General features: G+C 37.0%; 1 protein-coding gene and 1 long non-coding RNA gene across 2 annotated transcripts; one reads left to right on the top strand and one right to left on the bottom strand.

The window, feature by feature from the left end:
• Positions 1-3,108: 3,108 nt before the first annotated feature.
• On the bottom strand, positions 3,109-9,287 carry rbm7 (RNA binding motif protein 7). The gene is made up of 5 exons (XM_030152975.1): positions 9,091-9,287; positions 8,624-8,786; positions 7,058-7,139; positions 5,411-5,501; positions 3,109-4,049 (listed from the first exon to the last, which is right to left on the bottom strand). Exons 1-5 carry the CDS (start codon positions 9,181-9,183, stop codon positions 3,714-3,716), a joined length of 765 nt encoding a protein of 254 aa, XP_030008835.1. The 5' UTR covers positions 9,184-9,287; the 3' UTR covers positions 3,109-3,713.
• An 832-nt stretch (positions 9,288-10,119) lies between these two features.
• Positions 10,120-18,349, top strand: LOC115431359 (uncharacterized). The gene is made up of 3 exons (XR_003937087.1): positions 10,120-10,263; positions 14,545-14,547; positions 18,337-18,349. It is a non-coding gene; the product is annotated as an uncharacterized LOC115431359 (long non-coding RNA).
• The last annotated feature ends 3,665 nt before the right edge of the window (positions 18,350-22,014 follow it).

Here is a 22,014-nt window from a genome sequence, read left to right on the forward strand (position 1 = left end):
GTAATTTAACTATTATTAATTAACTACTGAATGGGATTAGAAGTTGTGAAGGAGTTGTTCTACTGGGGTTTAGTCAGTAAATATATCGTTAATGACTTTTTTCAGCTGAACTAAAACTGTTTGTTTGTCACCATCGAGCTGATGTTCATCGTTTAATTAAAAAAAATCCGTAGAAATATATTATTCCACAAACCACTTTTTCTTACTTATTAAAAAAAAACAAAAAAAAAAAACAAAGCAAAATAAATAAATAAAAGTTTCTACTTAGTTAGATGCTGATGCGCACTTTGGAAGAATAAAAAAAAAAGTTCTGTTAAGTTCAGTTTCTATGTATTTATTTATTTTTAAGGTAAGTCTTTTTCTAAACACTGTTCGGATTGTCCGTGTTAAACTTCGGGGTCTTGAGCGGCATGTGATTATCATCTCAAGAACCGAACAGAAATGGAAGTGGCTGCGCTTGTGCCTCCGCCGCCGCCTTGTTCAAAGTGAGGAGGATTATGGAGGAGGAAATGTGGCAGCTCTGCATGGGAAAGCTCGGCTGCTTTTCACAGGCTTGATGGCTTGATCAAAGGGGCAGATGAGAACAACTGGTGCTCCAGTCTGAGGACGACATTTTACTTTTTCATGGCCGACTAGAAAGAAAAAAAGATTTGTTATATAGGCCTGTATAATATTATTAAGATATATTATTATGCTTATACATAAAATAATACAGCATTCATCATATGAATGTGTAGCTTTTTCCACCAAGTTCACTGAAAAGCCTTGTATATTTTAACCCTTTATTGGACAAGTGACTATTTTTGGTCATTTCCGCACATATTACTTAAAAAAAAATAAATAAAGTGAATGCAACAGTTACAGTGAGCACACCAGGGAATAATCTCAGGTCCAATGTGGTCTACAGGGTCTGTAAGGTCCACCTGTGCATGAACAGTGAGTGGACCTGCTTTGTTAGGTACCATGAAGTAATGGTACTAATGTAAGGAATGATGTTCAAAGGGAGAATGTGGATGTGGACAGGGGTCTGGATCAGTACTTATGTTGTAATGTTATAAAAGTAATATGGAAAGTGTTTTTCTTGTAATTTTTATTTCTATTTCTTGGATTTTTTTTTTTTTTTTTTTTGGCCACTTATGGCAAGGAATCAAATATGGTAACTTCACTGACTGATTTTCTACATATTTTCCTTCTTTTTTTGTTTCATAAAAGTAATAAAGTCTTATTATGTCCTCCAATAACACACTAAGGTTGAAAATTTGGATTTATTTTTTGTTTTTTGAATTTATATATTTTTAAATAAATAAATAGATAAATAAAGCAACAGAAAAAAGAAAATTAAATTTGGATTTCTTTTTTTTTTTTTTTATTTAGATATTTTGAAATAAATAAAAAGAAAATGTGGATTTGTTTTTTTATTTATATATTTTTAAACAATACAAAAGAAAAAAGAAAAGAAAATTTGGATTTCTTTTTTATTATTTATATATTTTTAAATAAATAAATAAAAATAAAAGAAAATTTGGGTTTCTTTTTTTAATTATATATTTTTAAATAAATAAGAAAAAAAAAGAAAATTTGGATTTCTTTTTTATTATGTATATATTTTTTTAATAAATACATAAAAAGAAAAATAAAAGAAAATTTGGATTTCTTTTTTTAAATATATATATTTTTAAATAAATAATAAAGAAAAAAAAGAAAATTTGGAGTTCTTTTTTTATTATGTATATATTTTTTAATACATAAAAAGAAAAATAAAAGAAAATTTGGATTTCTTTTTTTTTATTATTTACAAATGTTTAAATAAATAAATAAGAAACAAAAAGAAAATTTGGATTTCAGAGTAATTCTTTCAGTGCCCTTTAAAGGGTTGACTCCTGGATAAACCTTCCTAACTCTAAGTTAGTCTATAATGAAGACCCTTCATACATAAAGGTTTGAATTGGGCCCATTTCTTGTGCTATAATGTCACCAATGAACCCAACAACCCATGTGTGCGCAGATCCAGGAGTCACGGCTGCAGGCATCTTGTCACTTGCGGTTTGCGTGGTTGGGCTGCTGCAGAGGGGAGGGTCTCCGGGTGTTTGGAAGTGGATCATTTCAGGAGACAAGCTTCTATATAAGTCCACACAGCAGCGGCTACCGAGCAGGCTCTGTAATCCGGCCGCTCCAGGGTTGGAGACGCCAGGCAGATCAACCAATTAAAAGAGTTATGCCCCAGCCAGGAGTGTAATGCAGGCCTTCCTAGTACTGACACTGAACAGAGGATACTCTCTATTAGAGCGATTTGGGAGCATCAGGATGCAATCTGACACGAGACAGATTACAGGGAAGACACAGGGCTTAGAGCAGAGGGTGCAAATACACCTCCACTTTTGGATACAGGTTTATTGGGGGGGATATAGTTGTCAATATAGCACTGTTAGAGGAATAAGCACTTTCGGAAGGGTAGATTATGACCTCAGTATGGACATTAAGGGATTTGATCATCACTTTGTTGGAAGCAGGCTGTAACAGAGACACTGGGGTATAAACGCTGAGAGGCTGCCTGCAACCCGAGATGTTTCGGATCAAAGTGCTGCTAATTCTGGGATGGGGACAATAAGCTACTTTTTGTAATCGCATCTAGAAGTTGTACCATTTTAAGGTGGTGTGAAGACTTCTTTGATTAACAGTGATTAAGGAAGAATAGGATATAATTATGGCCACTTCTGATTAGGAAATAAACAATCCAACCTATGCTGCAAAGTGAGCGCAGAAGGTGTTAAATCCATGTTAAGACTTGAAAGCATCCTAAATAGAAAGATCAAATGTTGGAGCTGGTCAGGGCTCAGTTATATTTAACATCTTAATTGATTCAATAAAAGGATGTGCATGGCGCCACCTGTAGATTACACCATAAGCCCCTGCACAAGCATATTAGTTACAGGTAGGCCATTTATAGGTTCACATGAGGCCCGGTGTCCACGTATTACATCATGAAACATCAACACAGTAGAATTCCCTGAGATTGTCACATAATCGGAAAGAGCTCTAAGTATCCTGTCGATGTTCAGTTAAACCCAAGCCTTTGTGTTGAGTAGGGATTAAAAGACAAAGCCACACTCAGATGAAAGGAACTTTATAATAATGAAAGTGTTCCATTTAAAACATTGTGACTTTCTTTTACAGACCCAGTTAAAAATAAAATAAAACACGTTTTCAGAAGGAGCAAGGACAACTGCTTATCGATAAGAAAGGATGGTGCTCTGGTGCACAAATTGGTGCTGGTGAAATCTTTAGCTGAAAATCTGGATTTTTTTTTTTTTTTTTTGCAAAATACCTGAAGAATCCAAAATTGTGGAAGCACCATTTAAAGACAATTTGCATAACAAAACAAGCCACTTTCCAACAATTTTTTGTAATCCATATTGTATGTCATTGCTAATCAGGTCTAACTTTTGTCCTTGCCCGCACGAAACTTCAAAATATCGATGACATCTGTGAGGAAAAGCTCACATTAAAGTACTGTACAAGTTTAAAAACACCTTAAAAGTAAACCAAAAAAAGAAAAGCTCTAAGGCATATTTCATATAAATCCCCAAAATCGGTGGAGTCATGTACAAACAACCTGAGTGGATGTGGGAATTATATCAACATAACTCATGATTTTCTAAAGCAAGCTGTCCACAGATTTGAAAAAACTGAAGTCCGGAAATCCTTAACATGCCTCAGTATTTTCTCCATCTGCCATCTTGGTAGTTGCGGTTGCCTCCCCTGTCATCGTGATGCCTGTTGCTGCCCCTGTTGTCATAGTGACGACTGCTGCTTCTATCATTCTGGTGGTGATAGCTGTCCCGGTGGTGACCAGAACCTGGTTCATCACCGTAGCGCTGGTTTCTGCCACCGCTGTTCATCTGGGATGGATGGTGCCGATGAGGGTTATCGTGTTGCCATGAACCACCTCCGTTCCCACCCGGATACGGCTGCCTCTGCAGAGGCTTAGAGAAGGCGCTGTTTAACTGTTCAAGCTGCTGCATATGAAGCTGCAACATCATGTTGTTCATCTATGGATTAAAGAAAAGACTGGTTTAAGAACAAGAAGCTTATTTTCACTCCTGGGAATTCATATCGAGCTAAAATCTCTCTTATCCAACTATAATGCACGTTCTGTGTCTGGCGTTTGTCCAATCGATGTCCCGATGTTGCAGCACAGGAGGCCGTTTGTACGCGTTTCACTCAGCCTTCACAGGCCCGATCACCGCCAAACTTGCCAAATGAATAGAAACATTACCTGGCTATTTACTAGGCACAATTTTATGTCTAATGTTGTCAGGTATTCTGAGCGATTTTATCCGTCCTGGCTCGCTCAGCCAGGCACGACAGATGTGATGCGAGTCAACACTTTTCAACGGCTCTTTTAAGTGAACAACAACAACGAATTCTTTGCGAGCCATTCGTTTACGTGCTGTTCTTATCTTCAAATTGCCCACACTGCCTTCATGCTTCACCTGTGTGCCACATGAGTCTGAATTGTCCACGCTGCCTTCACCTGAACGACTAATGACATCTCCGACTTTCAGTTGTCTGCAGCACACCCCATTCACTTGAACGCAGCTACGTGCGCAGCTAATTTAGGGGAGGAGTTATCAGTGAGTCCAACTGACTGGACTGAAGACATTTACCGCTGAATCGGGAGGAGCGACTGAAAAAAGAGATGTGGGATTAACTGGAGGAGCATCCTCTTTCTATAAATGCAGATATGCATTCATGTGGTGGAAAAGCTGGACCCTGGTGGACCCCAGCCTCACCACAGTTATGGTATGAGGTACCTGTCTGCTGTTCTATTCTATGCAACGGCCCATGAAACACACTTAAAAATCTGTTTCCTTTTACATATTTGAAGGTTTTTCAAAAAAGTAACGCAATAATTACTTTCCCTGGTAACTAATTACATTTATGAAGGCGTAATTCCGTTACTAATTCTATTACTTTTTTGAAAAACTCATCAATAACTATAACTACTTACTTTTTAGAAGTCATTTGCCCAACACTGGTGGTTATGCTGCTGTTCATGAAAATTCTACTCCTTCTAGACCATGCTACAATGTAAAGGCTGCAGTTCACTACCACTGTATGAATTTATTCATGCTTGACAGGCCAAACAAATACATGCTCTTCCCTTCATGTTTCGCATGTTGGCTCAAATTATTACCTGCACAATGCATAATTAAATGGTAGTTTACAAATGCATAGTGGTGGCAGACAACTTCTACTTATCGTGCTATCGTACAATGGCCCCACGGATACAATGCCACTAGTTCGAAAAAAACAGTTTCACCAATAAAAAGCAGGCTTTACAAATGATATTTAAACATGTACACAGTTATGAATGTGCAGTGCTGTATAAAGCATTAACAAGTTTTACCGTGACATGCTTCTGCAGATTGTCAGGAGAGGAGAAGGACCTCTGCAGCTGGGGTGGAGTATATGGTGGAGAATTCAGCTGAACTGGGGTCCTGCAAGAGGAAAAACAGACTTGGTAAATATTTTTCAACACACACGGACCTTTGTCTTAATACTTGTTGGATCATTTCGTGAACGAGTTTACATGTTAACATTGTGTAAAGCTGGATGTATGATACAAAGTTCAGAGAAAACCCTCCAAAAAGCTTACACTGACTTTGTAAACACATTTGTATTCACCATAAATTAGTCTTTCATTCCCAGGTTATTTTGTTGCCGTCTAAAGACTTCAGTTTGTGACACATTAGTGTTTCTATCCACTGTGTCACAGAAGGACATATATTCATTTTAGGCTTATTAAGGAACAATTACTGAAATGGAAAAAAACAAACATTAGGGCTGGATGACTTGGTTGCTATTAGAATTTTAATTTCTATTTGTTAAGTTATCAAGGAAAATGCACAGAGTACCCATTTTGAAGTTTGTAACTCAAAAATACAAAGTTGATCTAGTATATAAAGCAGGGGTGGGAAACCCTGGTCCTCGAGGGCCAGTCTCTTGCAGGTTTTAGATAGTTCCCTCTTTCAGCACACCTGGTTCAATTAATGATCAGCTCATCATCAAGCTTGGGAGAAGCCTGATAACAATGTAATGGCTTCCAGGTGTGTTGGAAGAGGGAAATATCTAAAACATGCAGGATACTGGCCCTCAAGGACCGGAGTTGCCCACCCCTGATATAAAGTACTATCTTTATGCTTTACATCAGGGGTGGCCAACCCCGGTCCTGGAGAGCCACTATCCTGCATGTTTTAAATGTGTCCCTCTTCCAACACACCTGATTTAAATGATAAGCCTATCATCAAGCTTTGCAAAACCCTGATAGCTACCATCAGGTGTGCTGGAAGAAGGAAACATCTAAAACAGGGGTCACCAATCCTGGTCCTCGAGGGCCGGAATCCTGCATGTTTTAGATGTATCCCTCTTCCAACACACCTGATTCAAATGATAAGCCTATCATCAAGCTCTGCAGAAGCCTGATAATGACCGTCAGGTGTGCTGGAAGAGGGAAACATCTAAAACATGCAGGATACCGGCCCTCGAGGACCAGGATTGGTGACCCCTGATCTAAAACATGCAGGATAGTGGCTCTCCAGGACCAGGGTTGGCCACCCCTGCTTTACACATATTTTGCTCTGTGCTACTGAACCAAATAACCAACAGAGACTGTTTCTCTTTCCACATTTCTATAATTATAATTATATAATTATAATTGTGCAGATTATTTAGTTTACACTTGATGTATTTAAACATATTTCACTTTTGACTAGATATGCATCTATTGGACTCCATATTGTGCACGTACACTACATCTGTAACTCCTCTGTACTGACACACAGATAAAAAAAAAGCACAACAAAAAGGACATTTCGAAACCTTGAAAAAATGTTGTACCTCCCAGAATGATGCATGAACATTTGTGCAAAAACTAAAGAATGCACAAGTTCAATGCAATTTATTAGTGCTGAAGGTGAGAAGAAAGACTAAGCAGCTGAACAATGCTGAATATGTAGATTTTGTTTTTGGTGGTTCTTTGGGAGTTGATTCTTACCTCTGGCCATGGGGATTTGGAGTATTGGCAGGAATTGAATTTTGTGGGTTTGCCGGACTGTTGCCAGTTCCATGCTTGCTACCTGTGATTGGGCAGAGGGAGAAGAAAATAGTTAATAAGTGAACAAGTAATCAATTACAGACTCTTAACTAGCACATTTATGATGCAATTATTGTTTTTGTGAAATGTAGAGTGATAAAGTGCCCATCTGATTTGGACTTATTTTGGACCATGTTGTAGCTCGTCAGAAAAAGGACACACCCTGTCAGCAGGAATCCAAGTTTGTGCCTTTGCACAGCAATGTATGTACTAAGTGTAAACTCATCTTCACTATTCTGAGACTAATTCCACCCAATGCAAAGAGTTGACAAGTGTTATGCAGTCACAAAGACGCTGAATAGAAGTATGGGGGGGGGGCAGATTCAGTTGTATGAGGCAGTTATTCTGAGACACCAATACAGAACCATAGGAGGGTCTGACGGGATTAGTTTAGATTTTTGTGACAATAAATAAGGAAGGAAGTATTACTTTATATGTATGCTACATTTTTAATAGTTCTATCACTTTTTCCAACCCTTATACAGTCCATTCAAACTGAAACTGCATCCCTTAAGCACTCTTCACATCTACCAGACTCTCCCAACAGTAACAAGTATTCTGCAGCCACCTTAACCTGTCAGCTCTAATATTTTACTGAATGACTTTTGTGTTGTAACATATTAGTTCAAATTCTAACAGACGAATGAGTCAACATGGGGAAGAGTAAAAGATATAGAATTGTGTATTTGGTTGTTTGAATGGCCTCACCTTCACATGTTGGAGTTCCACTAAAGGGCTGACAAGCAGCATACCTGATTAAAAGGTGATAATATATTTATTTATTTGTTTGTTTGTTTGTTTGTTTAAACAATTTGTATGAAGTCAACTATTCCAAAACAGTTGACTCTACATCAGGGTGGATGAGCTCATGACTGTTAGAAGAGTGTCATCCCATTCACACCTTCTAAATGGCTGCTTTTAAATATTAACACCAGTGTTATTATGATGATAACTGAATTTTGAGCATGATTTCATCTTTGGTAGGTATTTAATGTGTTATCAAAAAAAAAAGAAAAAAAAAAAAATCAGACCTTGCTTCTGTAACAGAATAACTGTTTCCAAACACAATGATGAGCCACATTATTGTACAGAGACATGTTACTCTATTATGATGATTAAATTAAATCCAGATACACTACCCTGCCTTTACATTAAAACTGATATCCAATTCTATCAATTAATGCATTTATTCTAAAATAAATGTACTGGGAGAAAACTTGGGCCATAGGACATTATGTGAGTGGCAGATGCCACTCTGCTACAGTATGTATATAATATGACAGTATGACATATTTAGGCTATGAATTACTAGTCTAAGTATGTTAGTTGATTTTGCATTACCAGATGTAACATATCTTCCCACACCAATCCACGTATGTGAATGTAACTTGAGGTTAAAAGGATTTTCATCATCACTTTGTAATTAGTGGTTAAGTCTTCTCACCTGTCAAAACATCGTCAACTCACCTGATCTGAACTGCACAGAGATTTTTCTGCCAAAGAGCTGCGTTCCGTTAAGTAGCTGCACGGCGTATGGTACGGACACTTCATGTTTGTAAAGGGCAAAGGCAAAGGTCTTCCGTTGCGCATCCGCACTCTTTGGAATTATAGTTTTGATGAGAGGTCCCGCCTGCAAATACAATCAGATTAGCCGTTATTTTAGCGAAGCGTTAGCTTAGCAAACAGCGACCGAGGCTAACAGTGGTTAGCCTAGCCAAGTTAAAAAAAGACCATGATAAAAAAAATTGTTTACAGAGTGTGTGTACACAGAAATGGTCTACGTTCTGAGCGTATGTAAAGCAGCTTTACTTAACATTCATGAGCATACGAGATTAGTTTCTGTTTCCCATTGTACGCCTTCGACTTCACTCCGTGTTATGTTTATCATTCAACTGATACTTGCTAGCCTGATGTGACGTTAGCAACAACAGTACCTGTAAAAACAGCTCGAACAACAGTTCCTCTGTCACTCGTGGGTCTAAATTTCTTATGTAGAGCGTCCTGTCTACTTCTGGCTCTAATCCCATTGTAATTTAAAAGATATTGGCACTCTCCAACTGTTCGGTGCTAAACGTTCCGCGAAACATAAACGGAAGGCCCAGTGATGCCGTAAAGTAATACGTCTTTGCAGTTGAGCTTACATTTTACGTCAGTCGTAATGGACAGTGAATTTACGTTACTTATTATGGGAAATTACGTTGAGATGTGGATAACTTTTCCTTCTGGAAATTAATAATTTATTTTTCCATAACAATAATAATATTTTATGGTTCATTCCACCGAATGGGTGCCATTTGCTTGTTATAACTCTTCCAAATTAAACTTCTTTTTTTTTTTTTTTATCTTTTTTCAACACTGAATCAAATAACACACATATTTAACTATTCAAAATGTGTATTGGTCCATCTCAGTCAACTTTATTTCATTTTTTACAAGGTTTTTAAGCAGAACATGATTGCATTTTTCTCAGTCCTGTTACCAAAACTCGTGACATTTAAAAAGCACACTTGAAAGCTTGTCAACTAATTCCTTTGTTTTCCTCTCAACAAAGTGTTTATTTTAAAGAAATGGTTGGTTACATGTTAAAATAATTAATATGTGTGACTAAAAATCACTATATATGCACGCAAGTTGTAATTTTCTAAAAAACTGCAGTCATTTTTTCATTTTAAAGGAGACCCAAACCTCAAATTTATCAAAATTTTTATGATGCAATTCATTAAATACTTGGACAAAGAATGGACCGCACATAATTGAAAAAAATCCGGTGGTTTATCTTTATTTTTTAGAAAAAGTTATTTAGTAACAGGAATGAACATAAACAACATCTTTATTAAACTTTGTATTACAGTTAACAATATACTAAACAATAAGTAACATATTCCCCCAAATAAATAAATGAATGAAAGGGAAAAAATAATAATAATAATAATTAAATGAATAAAAATAAATAAAAAATAAGCATAAAGAAACAGCATACAGCTCAATAAATCAGCACCATTGTCAAAATTAATTGGTCTCATAACATCTGAGAAACTCAGTTAAAGGTGACCATATTTTCACAAAATCCCCTCCCCTTCCTCTAACAATATAAGTGAGTCATTCCAGTACCATACAAGATGCCATCTCTCTCACCCACATATGTACTAAGGGTATGTCCATTTTCTTCCAGTATAAGGATATAATCCTCCTGGCCTGCGGGAGTCCAAAGTGAATGAGTGTTGACTGACTTGAAGTAAAAACACAGTTGTCTGGAAATATACCCAACACACACGTCTTTGCTTGAAAAGGCACCGTCACACCAACGATCTTGGACAAAGTTTGAATGACAATTATTACTGTTTTAATGAAGGTTTCTTTGAACTTCAGTAATACAGTTTATCATTTGGTAGGCTCTCTGTGAGTAAGTGGCTCATTGTTTTCTTTTCTCCACTCTCCATTGTTGCATTGACAATAAATAGCATAACTAAAAATGTGATGTAGCTGTTCAAAATACTTGTTTGGGAGGCACCATGGTCAAGAAGGTTAGAGAATCGGCTTGTGTCGCTGGTTCGATTCCCAAGACGGGCAGAAAAATTGTTGACTTATGTACCCCTGAGCAAGGCATTTTGCTCTCTGGGCGCCTGACATTGCAGCCCACTGCCCCTAGTCTGCATTGGGTGATGTTCTTGCATGTTTCATCTTATGATTAGATAAATGCGATGTGAATCTCAGTGTGTTGCATGTAATATATACTGATAAATAAAGATTCTTAATTCTAATTGGGTTGTTACCTGAAATCATAGGCTGATGTTCCAGTTTTCTACTTTTCTTTTGTCTCACCTTAAGTTCATTTACTTAGAAAGCCTTGTTCTTGACTGTGAATCAATCGACTTAATTATCCGGAACTAAATGTTTCTGGTGCTGACGAAACCACTGAATTTGGTGTGAAAGGCTTTAACCTCTGTCTCTGTCCTCAATATCAATTAAACCAGTGTAATTTGTAATGATTTTCTCCTTCATGCAAGGGAAATAACCTTACAGATTATGCCGTGGTAAAGCAATTGTCAAGAGAAGTGGGGATGGAAGATACTTTGAGTACTGCTTTATTAGAATTTTTCGAGCTGTTTTATGGAAGATCAGAATATCATCCAAGATGTAGGTGAGCTATACACCCTGCAATCTGTGTGACATGTTTATTCCATGCAGTGTGCTTTTACTCCTGTGGCAATACACACTGCAATATACCACCAGAATCTTGGCTGTGTTCATGTCTTCTGCAAACTGTGCTGTTGTGCATACACTTGACGTATTGAATTTACTGGCACCTTCCAACAAAATGCTTATGATTTTAAATGCTGCAAGGTTGCAATGGAAGCAGTAAAAAAAACGGCTAAACCATAAAACCACACCTGTGCAGTATACTATTTGATGACTAAAGCCCTTGGATCTATTTTAGGTCTCTACATTGCCATTAGCCCATACATCTCCCTGATGTATTTCCTCCTCCCTTTTTATAACCATTGGATGGGATTTAGGAGAGCACTGTGAAAGCGCTGTTCCACAGGACAAAGTATACAGTGTGGAAATGAGGGGAAGGAGTAAATGGACTGGAAGAAAACAGACCTGCTGAATCTGTAAAACCCATTACGGCCTGTAGTAACTGAATACAATGCCTTGTATTTTTGCTTTGCCAAATAAATAATGAAACGGATTGATTTTGATACTTAACATGACGAGTATTAATTAGATGTGTTAGTCATACTCTGTTCATTCATACCTCAAAAAATATTGTGAGCTCCGTTGAAGAGACTTAAAATCTACAGCAGATGGCAGCATTGAATCAGTCATGATGTTTGTGGCAGAGTCGCACGAGTGGGGGATTTATCTCTGTGGAGATAGGATACACTTTGTACTGTGGAAGAAATAAAATGCATGAGTTTAAAAAGAATGTTTTTTTCAGAGAAGGGATTGAGACTTGATTGTCACAGGAATATCCTCCTTTATATATATATATATATATATATTTTTTTTTTTTTTTTTTTTTCCCTCATAGCTTTTAGCCTACTTTAAGGTCTCTTAATATGAGAGTTCTGATTGGCTCAGAGTTTTCTGCTGTCATACTCACCTTTCCAATGTACTACTATTTGTGTTTATATATTTAGACATATATTTGACAAAGCACAAATATGTTACACAACATGTAATCTTATTGAACTGAATCAGTTATATATATGAAGATGGTTGCATGTCATCTGCTGCTGTTAGTGTAAATATGAGAACAGGCAATATTATGTTTAACAGAGAATCAATTTGCACATCTGTCATTTTGTGAAGCTGATTAAGACATTCCAAATTCAATTTTAACTGATCTGCAGTTTACATCACATACCACTACATTTTTTCCCCCTTTAATTATTCATTAATAGACAGAATTAGCAAGTCTAATGTTGCAGAAGAAACTCACAGATATGCCTGACTTTTTATGATCCAAGATATTGTCAAGCAGGGCACTCTTGAGCCTTTTAATTTGTTGGAAAACAAGCGGTGCTCAAGCAGAAAGCAATTGCACTAATTTAGAGCAATTACCAAAACACTTTAGGAGCTAAAATGAAACAGTAGTATGCACTGTAGATTTAAAACCCAAAATATTCAACATTCAACATTAATACAAGTGTAGAAATTTCTGTTTTTGTGACAACCTTTCCAAAAAATTTAACATAAAGCTTGGCTGCATTGTGTTAATTATTATTAGTATTATTATTTTTTTTTTAAATTAATTAATTAATTAATTAATTTGTTCATTTATTCATTTATTTATTTATTTATTTATTTAAAATGGAGTAATGCTTAAAGGAAAGATGCTTCATCAATGTTAATTCAACAGGGGAAAATGTGGCAGGGCAGGACCCCAGAGATAAGCCCCCACCACCAACCCCTACTCCGGTGAAATGTGGGTGAAAGCTTTTGGTGGTTTATTGCTTCCACATAGTGTAACGAGGTTACACACATAAAGATAAGCTCACACAATGTAGACACTGTCGAAATTACGACCTCTGTCCTGGAGTACTGGATGACACTTTTTGCTTTAGGCTCCAACCTACACAGCACACCCTTCCTCTGTCCTTCTCTCTTATTCATTAATATTCATAATTCATGTGGAATGAAGTGATTCAGGATCATTAAACTCACATGAATATTTGTCGGATGAAACTTTAATTAAGCCATCCCTCTCTGGCACTGTGATGTCACAGAGCGACTTCCTATTCAGTGCATCCAGTGAAAGGTTTAATGGCCTGTACCTTTGTAAGTGCTTACCCACATCTTCCCCAAATCTTATTTTACACCTCCTGCACTGCTATTGGATAGACTCAATTGATCGGGATGTTGTTTGAGTTGTGGTTCCAAGCGTAATAGGATCAATCATACTTAATTCAGTAGAGAAGCAGAACCACTTTTGTGGTAGATGTCATTAATAATTCAGGACTGCGGACTATACATACATGGTTGCTTTTAGAGTTAAGTAAGTGGCACGTACATGCAGCTTACAATATGTTTCTCCTGTAGGAATAGGTTCTGTATTTTATGTTAACTCCATGTAGAATATGCATATGATCTGTTGTCTGTACTGTCTTATATGTAAGATGACTCCGCTTCTTCGATTCCAGCTTGAAAGTCTTGAATATATTGCAGCAGAAGAAAATCTATGATACACACATCCAGCATTACTCATTCTTTCCCCGGTCGGATGATAATCGTTTTCAATCAATCAATTTCTACAGGTTTGCTTCCAATATTAAGTGTGGGACTTTAGGGAAATGTTCTGTCCTCACTTTGTAAGACACGTGTGATGAAGTGTCTTTCTCCCACACATACGCAGACAAGTGCTCATCACTGGCAGCCTGCCACCCTATTTCAGCACCCTCCTAAAACAAATGGAGGCAAAAATCTTCTGAGAGATGTCTGAGCTGCTTCATTTCTTTACAGTTTTCTCTCGCGGGGCAACATGCTTGTTATCTCAATATCAGTACTGCGTGTTGCTGCTGCCCTGATATGCTGTGACTTCATTTTCATTTGTGTGACCCCCCCCTCTCATGCTCCGTCTCCCTTTCTCCAACATACACACATATTAAGGGAGAGATCCATCCTGTTGCAACAGTGCTGCAGTGCTGAGTAGCAGTATCACAAAGAGGGAGATGTCTGGCATCGGACCCACACCACTAAACAGACTGCGGCACGCCATCCAAAACTACTTTTCCTTTCCATCACTTAACTTGAACAGTGCCCCCCTTATTCTCCAGTTCCCCTGTCAGAGGGCTTATACTAACTCGCAGATTATAATATGAAGATGAGAGGCATAGGCGGGAGTATCTGTTGCAACAAAAGAATAGTGGACATTTGTTTTGCAGACAGTAATCGCTCCACCCATTACCCCTACCCCTTTAACTGTTCGAGAATTCAGGTGTCAGCACATTTCAGACAGTCAGGCTCACCCCTGATGCCTGCCTGTTGAGGAACAGAATAATGCCCTTTGCCAAATGTGCCATATGGAGTGTGTTTTATAGCCACGGAATGGAGGGGAAATGACTGTCCTGGAGGAATAATTAAGAAATGGATCCCCACAGTATAAAGCTCATCGCACCACAAATCTTCAACCTTCCTGGATATTCCACCTCCAGCTCTTTTTCCCCTCTTCTCCACTTCTCTTGCTTCTTTTTTAAAGCCTCAAACACCTTCACTGAAGATAATGAGCTCTGTCAAAAGAGACTGCTTCCCTTCCCTTTTTCTTTTTTTTTTTCTCTGCCTTCCAAAAGTAAGCTTTGCCTTTTTCCCTACTTCATTATAATCAACAGTGGAGTGTCCCATATTCCAGAACATGCCCTCGGAGACAGTCAATATTGCAGCTCATAACCTATAACTCTGAGCTCAACCCCAGAAGAAGAAAGTTTTCCCTTTGAAGATTCTCATCACTATGGTAATCAGCTGATCAGAGGATGTTATACCAACTCCTTGTGATGCAAATATTTGCTTCACATGAAAAACTTCGAGATTAGAGATCTGCGTCTAATTCGCTGGTGAGTTCAGGTTCGTCATCTGACCTCAGTCAATGCTGGGAAAATGGCTCTTATTGTACAAAGAGCCCCACTGTTACTCCAAATGCCATCTGTAATGCTGGTATATTAAAGAAATCACTTAGCAAGTGCGATGGGGTTTAATTTATAGTTTCATAGTAGATAAGAAAATGCCTCCATTTAGACATAATAGCACAGCTGTTCTCAAAGTGTTATAGTGATTCTTAATCAAGCACCACTTGCGGAGCTGAATTTTAATTCTGCTGAAGTTCTGGGGTCACCACCCTGCATACATACTGATAAATATGTAAACTACATACGATTAGCTCACTGTTTAGAGGCTGCTAAACCACAACAGGATGGCTTATCTATTTATAGCCTCCAAAACATTACTGATGCAAATTAAATGAAATTACATATTGCTTTGGAATGTAATAGAGAAGCTGTCCATGCGTTTTTGGAAAGTGTAAAACCAAATGTTTCTCATGGTGTAAATCAATTGTCTTGAACACCTTTGTGGTATTCTTGTATTAGCATAAAAAAAAAACCTGCAGAGCTAACCTTCAAACTCTCAGTGTGCTCTCTCGAGACCTCTGAGTTGTTGTTTTTTTTCTTCCTTACCCCCAGCCTCAGCCCTATATCTCTACTGTCAGGGTAAAGCACATTACTTTAAACCCATGCAGGAGCTGCTCTAGGCTGTACTGTGTTCCTCACCGTAAAATAATCGAAAGAAAAGTTCAAGAGGAGTTTGACAGATCCAACAAGATGGGACCATGTCAAATCCATTGAAGGCTTTTGCAGAGGTTTGGATCTGTCATTGTCACAACTAATATTGTGTGCTTCCTCCATTCTGGGCTTGTGGGTTTCTCTGCACAAATGTTAAGCATTTTTCTTGACATTCTGCTAATTTATTTATGATGTCAGAGAGCAGTCGACAGGCCATGAAAGTACGACAGTTGAAAGACATATTTTGTGTTGAGCTCAGAATTTATTGGAGTCTCAGTCCCGTTGTCATAGCTTCAGTGTCTGTCATCAGTTATACAAAAATAACACATGTATATTATTTGTTATTCTCACTCCCACAATGGTATTAAATTAGATCTGTATGTATATAGTATAAACACCCACGCATGTAACTTGAAATTCACGACACATTTCAGTTTGAAATTTTTACACAAAGTAGATCTGGAATGTTTCTTGAAGATGGTGCAGCAAAGACTCTTCACCCCTGGGAATAGGGCACTTTTTGACAGTTTTGTCATGAAAGCATATGCTCTGAAAAAAAAAAAAATCACACACATGCTGTATGACTATATGCATGACCCATTTTTATCCATCCATTCACTAAATATAGTGGACTTACTTCGAAGTCCACCATATCTGACCAGTGTTCATACTCCGATAATACTATTGTATAGTATGATGTTGCCACTGGTAAGTTGAAAACAACTGATGATGGAAACAGAAGTCAGAATCCTTTGAATGTGTTTAAGGGAATTTTTTTATATACCGGCTAAAATTTACTTAGGGGGTCAAATGAGTGGCCGTTTTTGTAAAAAAAAAAAGTTTTAAGAAATGCATAGAACTGTGCTGAAATAATGCTAATCTATTTGTGCACAGACTACTGATATTATTTGACAGTGGAAGCTATATTTTCAGAAATATTGGATTTTGAATAGCACCTGTATGTGAAAACTTTTGCTGGTGGACGGACATGACATTACCCATGATGCTCTGGTCAGCACCAGTACTTTATTAGTAATTAACTCATATACTTACTATTGCTAATTATCCTCTTATTCATAAATGTTAGTATTGTGGATCTAAAACAATAACAGCTGACACAAAAACACAAAATGCGGCAGTGGACGGATGTGACATGGTTGTTACGGATCCCATCATACTGATGCTCGGCAGCCATGTCACCATTTACACTAATGATCCCTGTGCGTGAAAACTAGTATCAGAATTATTTATTGTATAGTTTATCATCATACAAGAGTAAATAACAATACAGAATTTTTATTTCTTTATAAAAATGCTTATTATTAGAAAACTGTTGATTTAAAAAGTAATGTGTGACATTCTTAATGTATGTATTGGCGTAACATAAGCAGGATGGATCAGCACCATACTCCATATTGCAACCTGTAAAAATAAAACATGTGATATGTACTATATAATCTTGTAAGAAAACATGGGGAATATAAAAGAATAGAATATTTGTTTTTCAGGTAAATTCAATTAAAATATAACTTGGCCATTTGTGACATGAAAATATAGCATCAATTGTGATGAAATTAGACATTTTTGAGCTGAAAACATAGTTCACATGACCATCAACATGTTGCAACAGAACTGAAATCCTGTAAATTTGCATAACTTGCATTTACCAACACAAAGTACCTTTGGGGATTCACTTATATTGATTTCTCATGCACAAAGACATAAATAAGACCTCTAAGCAAATTTTAGCCGATGCACATTTTTGTACGTACCATACATGTTTCTATTGCTGTTTTTACAACATAATTGCTATTATTTTTTCAATTGTGTTTTTGTCACCACATCTTGTTTCCTGTTTTTTATTGCTGTCCACACTCATGTAAAAATATTTTTCTTTCTTTATTATATATATTTTTTTTTTTCTTTGAAATCATTGCTGAATGGTTGTTTTATTATTTTACTGTATATTGTATTATATTACTGTACATATAGGTTGTTTTATTTATTTATTAATTTAATTATTTTTTGCACTTTCTGTGTATGCTGTAACCAATAATTATCCATCCTGGGGTTAATGAAGCATTTCTGACTTTCTGATTTGCTGTATATGGTCCGGAGGGGGGGGGGGGGGGGGGGGTCTCTTAAGACACCAAATTATAGGCAAGTATCACTGCAAAAATGCCAGTGTTAATTTAGCACCCATAGTGTTGAAATCAATACTTGCAAAGTGTCTATATGTGTCCACTCTGTACAGTGTCATGGTAACACTTTTGAAAATGTTAAAAGATTAACACCCAGTTTTAGTTGGTTCAATACTCTTCATTGTGAAAAAGTAACACTACACAACACTTTCCAGTGTTGTATCCATACTACACTAGTGCTGGTGTTGAGATACAGTGTCAGAAGTGACACTCCTATGCTGTAAGTCCTAAAAGCTTTGTGTTTTAGTGTCTTTCTCTACTTGAGAAAGTTTAGGCAAAGGTAACGTTAATCCTATTCTCAGATCCCTAGAAATTCTTCCCTTCTTGTCGTGGTTCTTTACGTTACATTTACCAGAGTAATCAGGCTCCACAGGTGTGTTTAATCTCTTCTGCCAATGTGGTTGCAGGCATAATCACCCAGATCACCTGTTCTTGAAGCAGCCATTTTGAAACATCATGAGTCATTATGGTCTTGTGTGGGCGTGGAACCTTCACGTGAGGGTGTGGATTGATCTACCCAATTCAGGGTTAAATATAACATCAGTGTTAAAAACATTCTGATTTGACAACTTTTATTTGTCAGTGGTAACACAGGCAAAGTTATTTTATAGCAATGTGGAGTTAAGAGAACACCAACACTCTCCATTTAACACTGTCCCTGAAATTTTAACACTCTCACATTTGCTGTGCAGGTAATTTAAGATCTTTGTATTTTTCACCTTTTCTGGTCGTCTACTCATTCCGTGGCTGATCATGGTCCTATAGTTAGTCTTCTAGGCACGTGTACTGAACTCTGCAGTGAGAAAACAAATATCACAGCAATGAAGATAAAGAAAATATCTGCTAATTCATCTTTTAAAACATGCTTTGTGAAATTCTCATTTCTTTAGGAATGTCATACTGTCCTGTCGGTATTAGTATTAGAAGTATTTTTCAAACACGGTTGACAGTTTGTTTGATCATTTTCATTTTAATCTAGATCTTTCACTTGTGATTCACTGTTAATCATGGTGGCAGTAGGAACTTCCTGCTTTTCTTTTTTTCCATTTTCTGCAAACACACTAATGCGTACAACAATGCATCAGTTGACTGCCCCACCAGATTAAAGGAAAGAACCAGAGATCTTCCAAAAATAGCACTCGTATCAACACTCCCACCAGCTGCTTCATGCCTCACCCGGGGACATCATATTCCATCAATCTTTCAACCATTTATTGACGGGATGTCCACATAAATTTGTCTGACAGGCGTTCGAGCACTATGAAATATTAATTTTAAATTCTCTGTCTGGTGTTCCTGAATGAGGGGTGGGGGTGGGGGTGGGGGGGGCAAGTCTTGTCCCCCTGGCAACAAAAGGTTCATACATTAACTAGCAGATAGTGTTAATGGAATACTCAATGGTCAATATTGATGACACCGCTTCATATTCAGTATCTACAATGTATTGAGAGCACATTATAGTGAAGTCACATTGTAACAGTATGACCTAGTTATTACAGACAGAGATATACAGTGATGCATTCCATCCCTAAACAACAGCAAGTGTGCATTCAAGCAGTTAAAGGGTTCTTGAGGAAGACGTCAAATCCCTACCAGCTCACTCGTGATGTTTTTCCCCGGATAAGAGCTTCAGCTTAAAGGCGCCAAAAAGCTTGACATCTCTACTGTCCATTTCCCTGCATGTAGGTGATTTTAAGAACCTGTTGTTGTACCTTTGAGAAGTAATTAGTGCTGTCAAACAATTAGAATTTTCAGCCAAATTAATCACAGGGTTTCTGTGGATTAATTTTGATTAATCATAATTAAATATCATTCATTTTTAGTCTACAGGGTGGGGAAGCAAAATTTACAATGAACATTTAGTTGTTTTTTCTCAGCAGGCACTACGTTAATTGTTTTGAAACCAAACATATATTGATGTCATAATCATACCTAACACTATTATCCATACCTTTTCAGAAACTTTTGCCCATATGAGTAATCAGGAAAGCAAACGTCAAAGAGTGTGTGATTTGCTGAATGCACTCGTCACACCAAAGGAGATTTCAAAAATAGTTGGAGAGTCCATAAAGACTGTTTATAATGGAAAGAAGAGAATGACTATGAGCAAAACTATTACGAGAAAGTCTGGAAGATACTATTAAAGAAGAATGGGAGAAGTTGTCACCCGAATATTTGAGGAACACTTGTGCAAGTTTCAGGAAGCGTGTGAAGGCAGTTATTGAGAAAGAAGGAGGACACATAGAATAAAAACATTTTCTATTATGTCAATTTTCTTGTGGCAAATAAATTCTCATGACTTTCAATGAACTAATTGGTCATACACTGTCTTTCAATCCCTGCCTCAAAATATTGTAAATTTTGCTTTCCCACCCTGTATATTAATCACTTTTCATTTTCCATGAGCAAACAGACAGAAGAAAAAAGGGAATATATATGCACTTAACTTGTTTATGAAACACCTTCAACAGTTTCAACAAAACAACTTGAAACTGTTCTGTCTTGTTTTTTTTGTCCTCATTTTTCCATCCAGAGGGCCAATGTGCTGTTTAGTGTCTTCCATCTTTATGGGTTGGTTCTGCTGCCTTTCTCTACTGGATCAACTGACCATTTGTGCATGCACGGCGGTAAGTCTACTTGCACAAACTGTCCGAAATGCCAGGGACGTTCAGAGTCATTCTGCTCTGCAAATGGATTAATTGCATTAAAATTTTTAATCAGATCAACCTTTTTCATGCATGAATTATGAGAACCTCAATCAACTTTTTTTCCTGAGTGTTTTTATTCCTCTTTAGGCATTAAAGAAAAAACAAGATTGAAATTTTTCTGATGAACCTATTTTTCATGGAGTTGCAAAAATATCCACTCAGATGGACACCTTGTGTTTAATTTTTGAAGCAAAAAAAAAACCATGTATTTACTGATACACTATGTGAAAACTCTGAAATAAAAACACTTTTTATCCTGCTAATCCGATGTTTTCTCATATTTTAACATACTCCAATACTAATTCTTACTCATTTCATGGAGATAATACGCCAAAAAAAAAAACAACAAAAAAAACTGTTAATTACAGTCTAACAACAATCAGCAATTGGTTTACACTCAAACATGTTACTGAAAATCAGGTTTATCTACAAGAACAAAGTTACAGTAATGGTATGAATTGCAGTATATGGGATGATGCATAAGTGTCCACTGTGTCGGCTGATATGGAACTAAAACAACAAAATCCATGAAAATACAAGAGAACAGCTAAAGAATAGCTGTCCACTGTAATGACCACTATGTGTGAAAGGGTTAATCATGATGACGGATTAATCTGCATTAAAGTGTTAATTAAGACAGCCCTATATGCATCAGTTCAGCCCGTTTTGGAGCCAATGTATGTCACTGGATGTACAGTTTACAATCAAGGTGGTATAAAAAAAAAAAAAAAAAAAAAAAAAAAAAAAAACTTTGTCATTGTTAATAAGATGCACCAGAGGTAGTCAGTGTCCTCTCACTTCAGCCATAGTAAGGGAGTGTACAACTGAAACACATTTGCATATTTACACTTTGTTTTCTTCAAAGTGACAGCAGTGTTACTGCGCTTGGATGAGGCGCCAAGGTTACGCTGTGGTTTGATGCTTCCTATTTAAAATCTGTCGGAAAGTAAATAAATTATGCACATCAATCCATGCAGCAAGTACAAGAAAAATGCTGTTGAGTGTAATTATAGCAGCAGATATAGATGGGAATTGGAGAGGTGATGGTGATGCTCCATAAATCATCGCTGGATATTGTACAGTCTAGTATGTGGCTCTAATAGCAACACATGCCTTCACTTTATGACACTACATTCTGGTCTCGCAAGAAGGAAATTACAAGTACATCACCG

This window comes from Sphaeramia orbicularis, chromosome 13 (assembly GCF_902148855.1).
Source record: "Sphaeramia orbicularis chromosome 13, fSphaOr1.1, whole genome shotgun sequence".
In the NCBI taxonomy this organism is placed as follows: Eukaryota; Metazoa; Chordata; class Actinopteri; order Kurtiformes; family Apogonidae; genus Sphaeramia; species Sphaeramia orbicularis.

Coding starts and splice junctions, on each gene's coding strand:
- rbm7 (XM_030152975.1), bottom strand. CDS start 9,183: ATGGGATTAGAGCCAGAAGTAGACAGGACGCTCTACATAAGAAATTTA. Junction 5,502..7,057: donor CCAAATCCCCATGGCCAGAG/GTAAGAATCAAC, acceptor TTCCTCTTGCAG/GACCCCAGTTCAGCTGAATT. Junction 4,050..5,410: donor ATCTGCAGAAGCATGTCACG/GTAAAACTTGTT, acceptor TTTAATCCATAG/ATGAACAACATGATGTTGCA.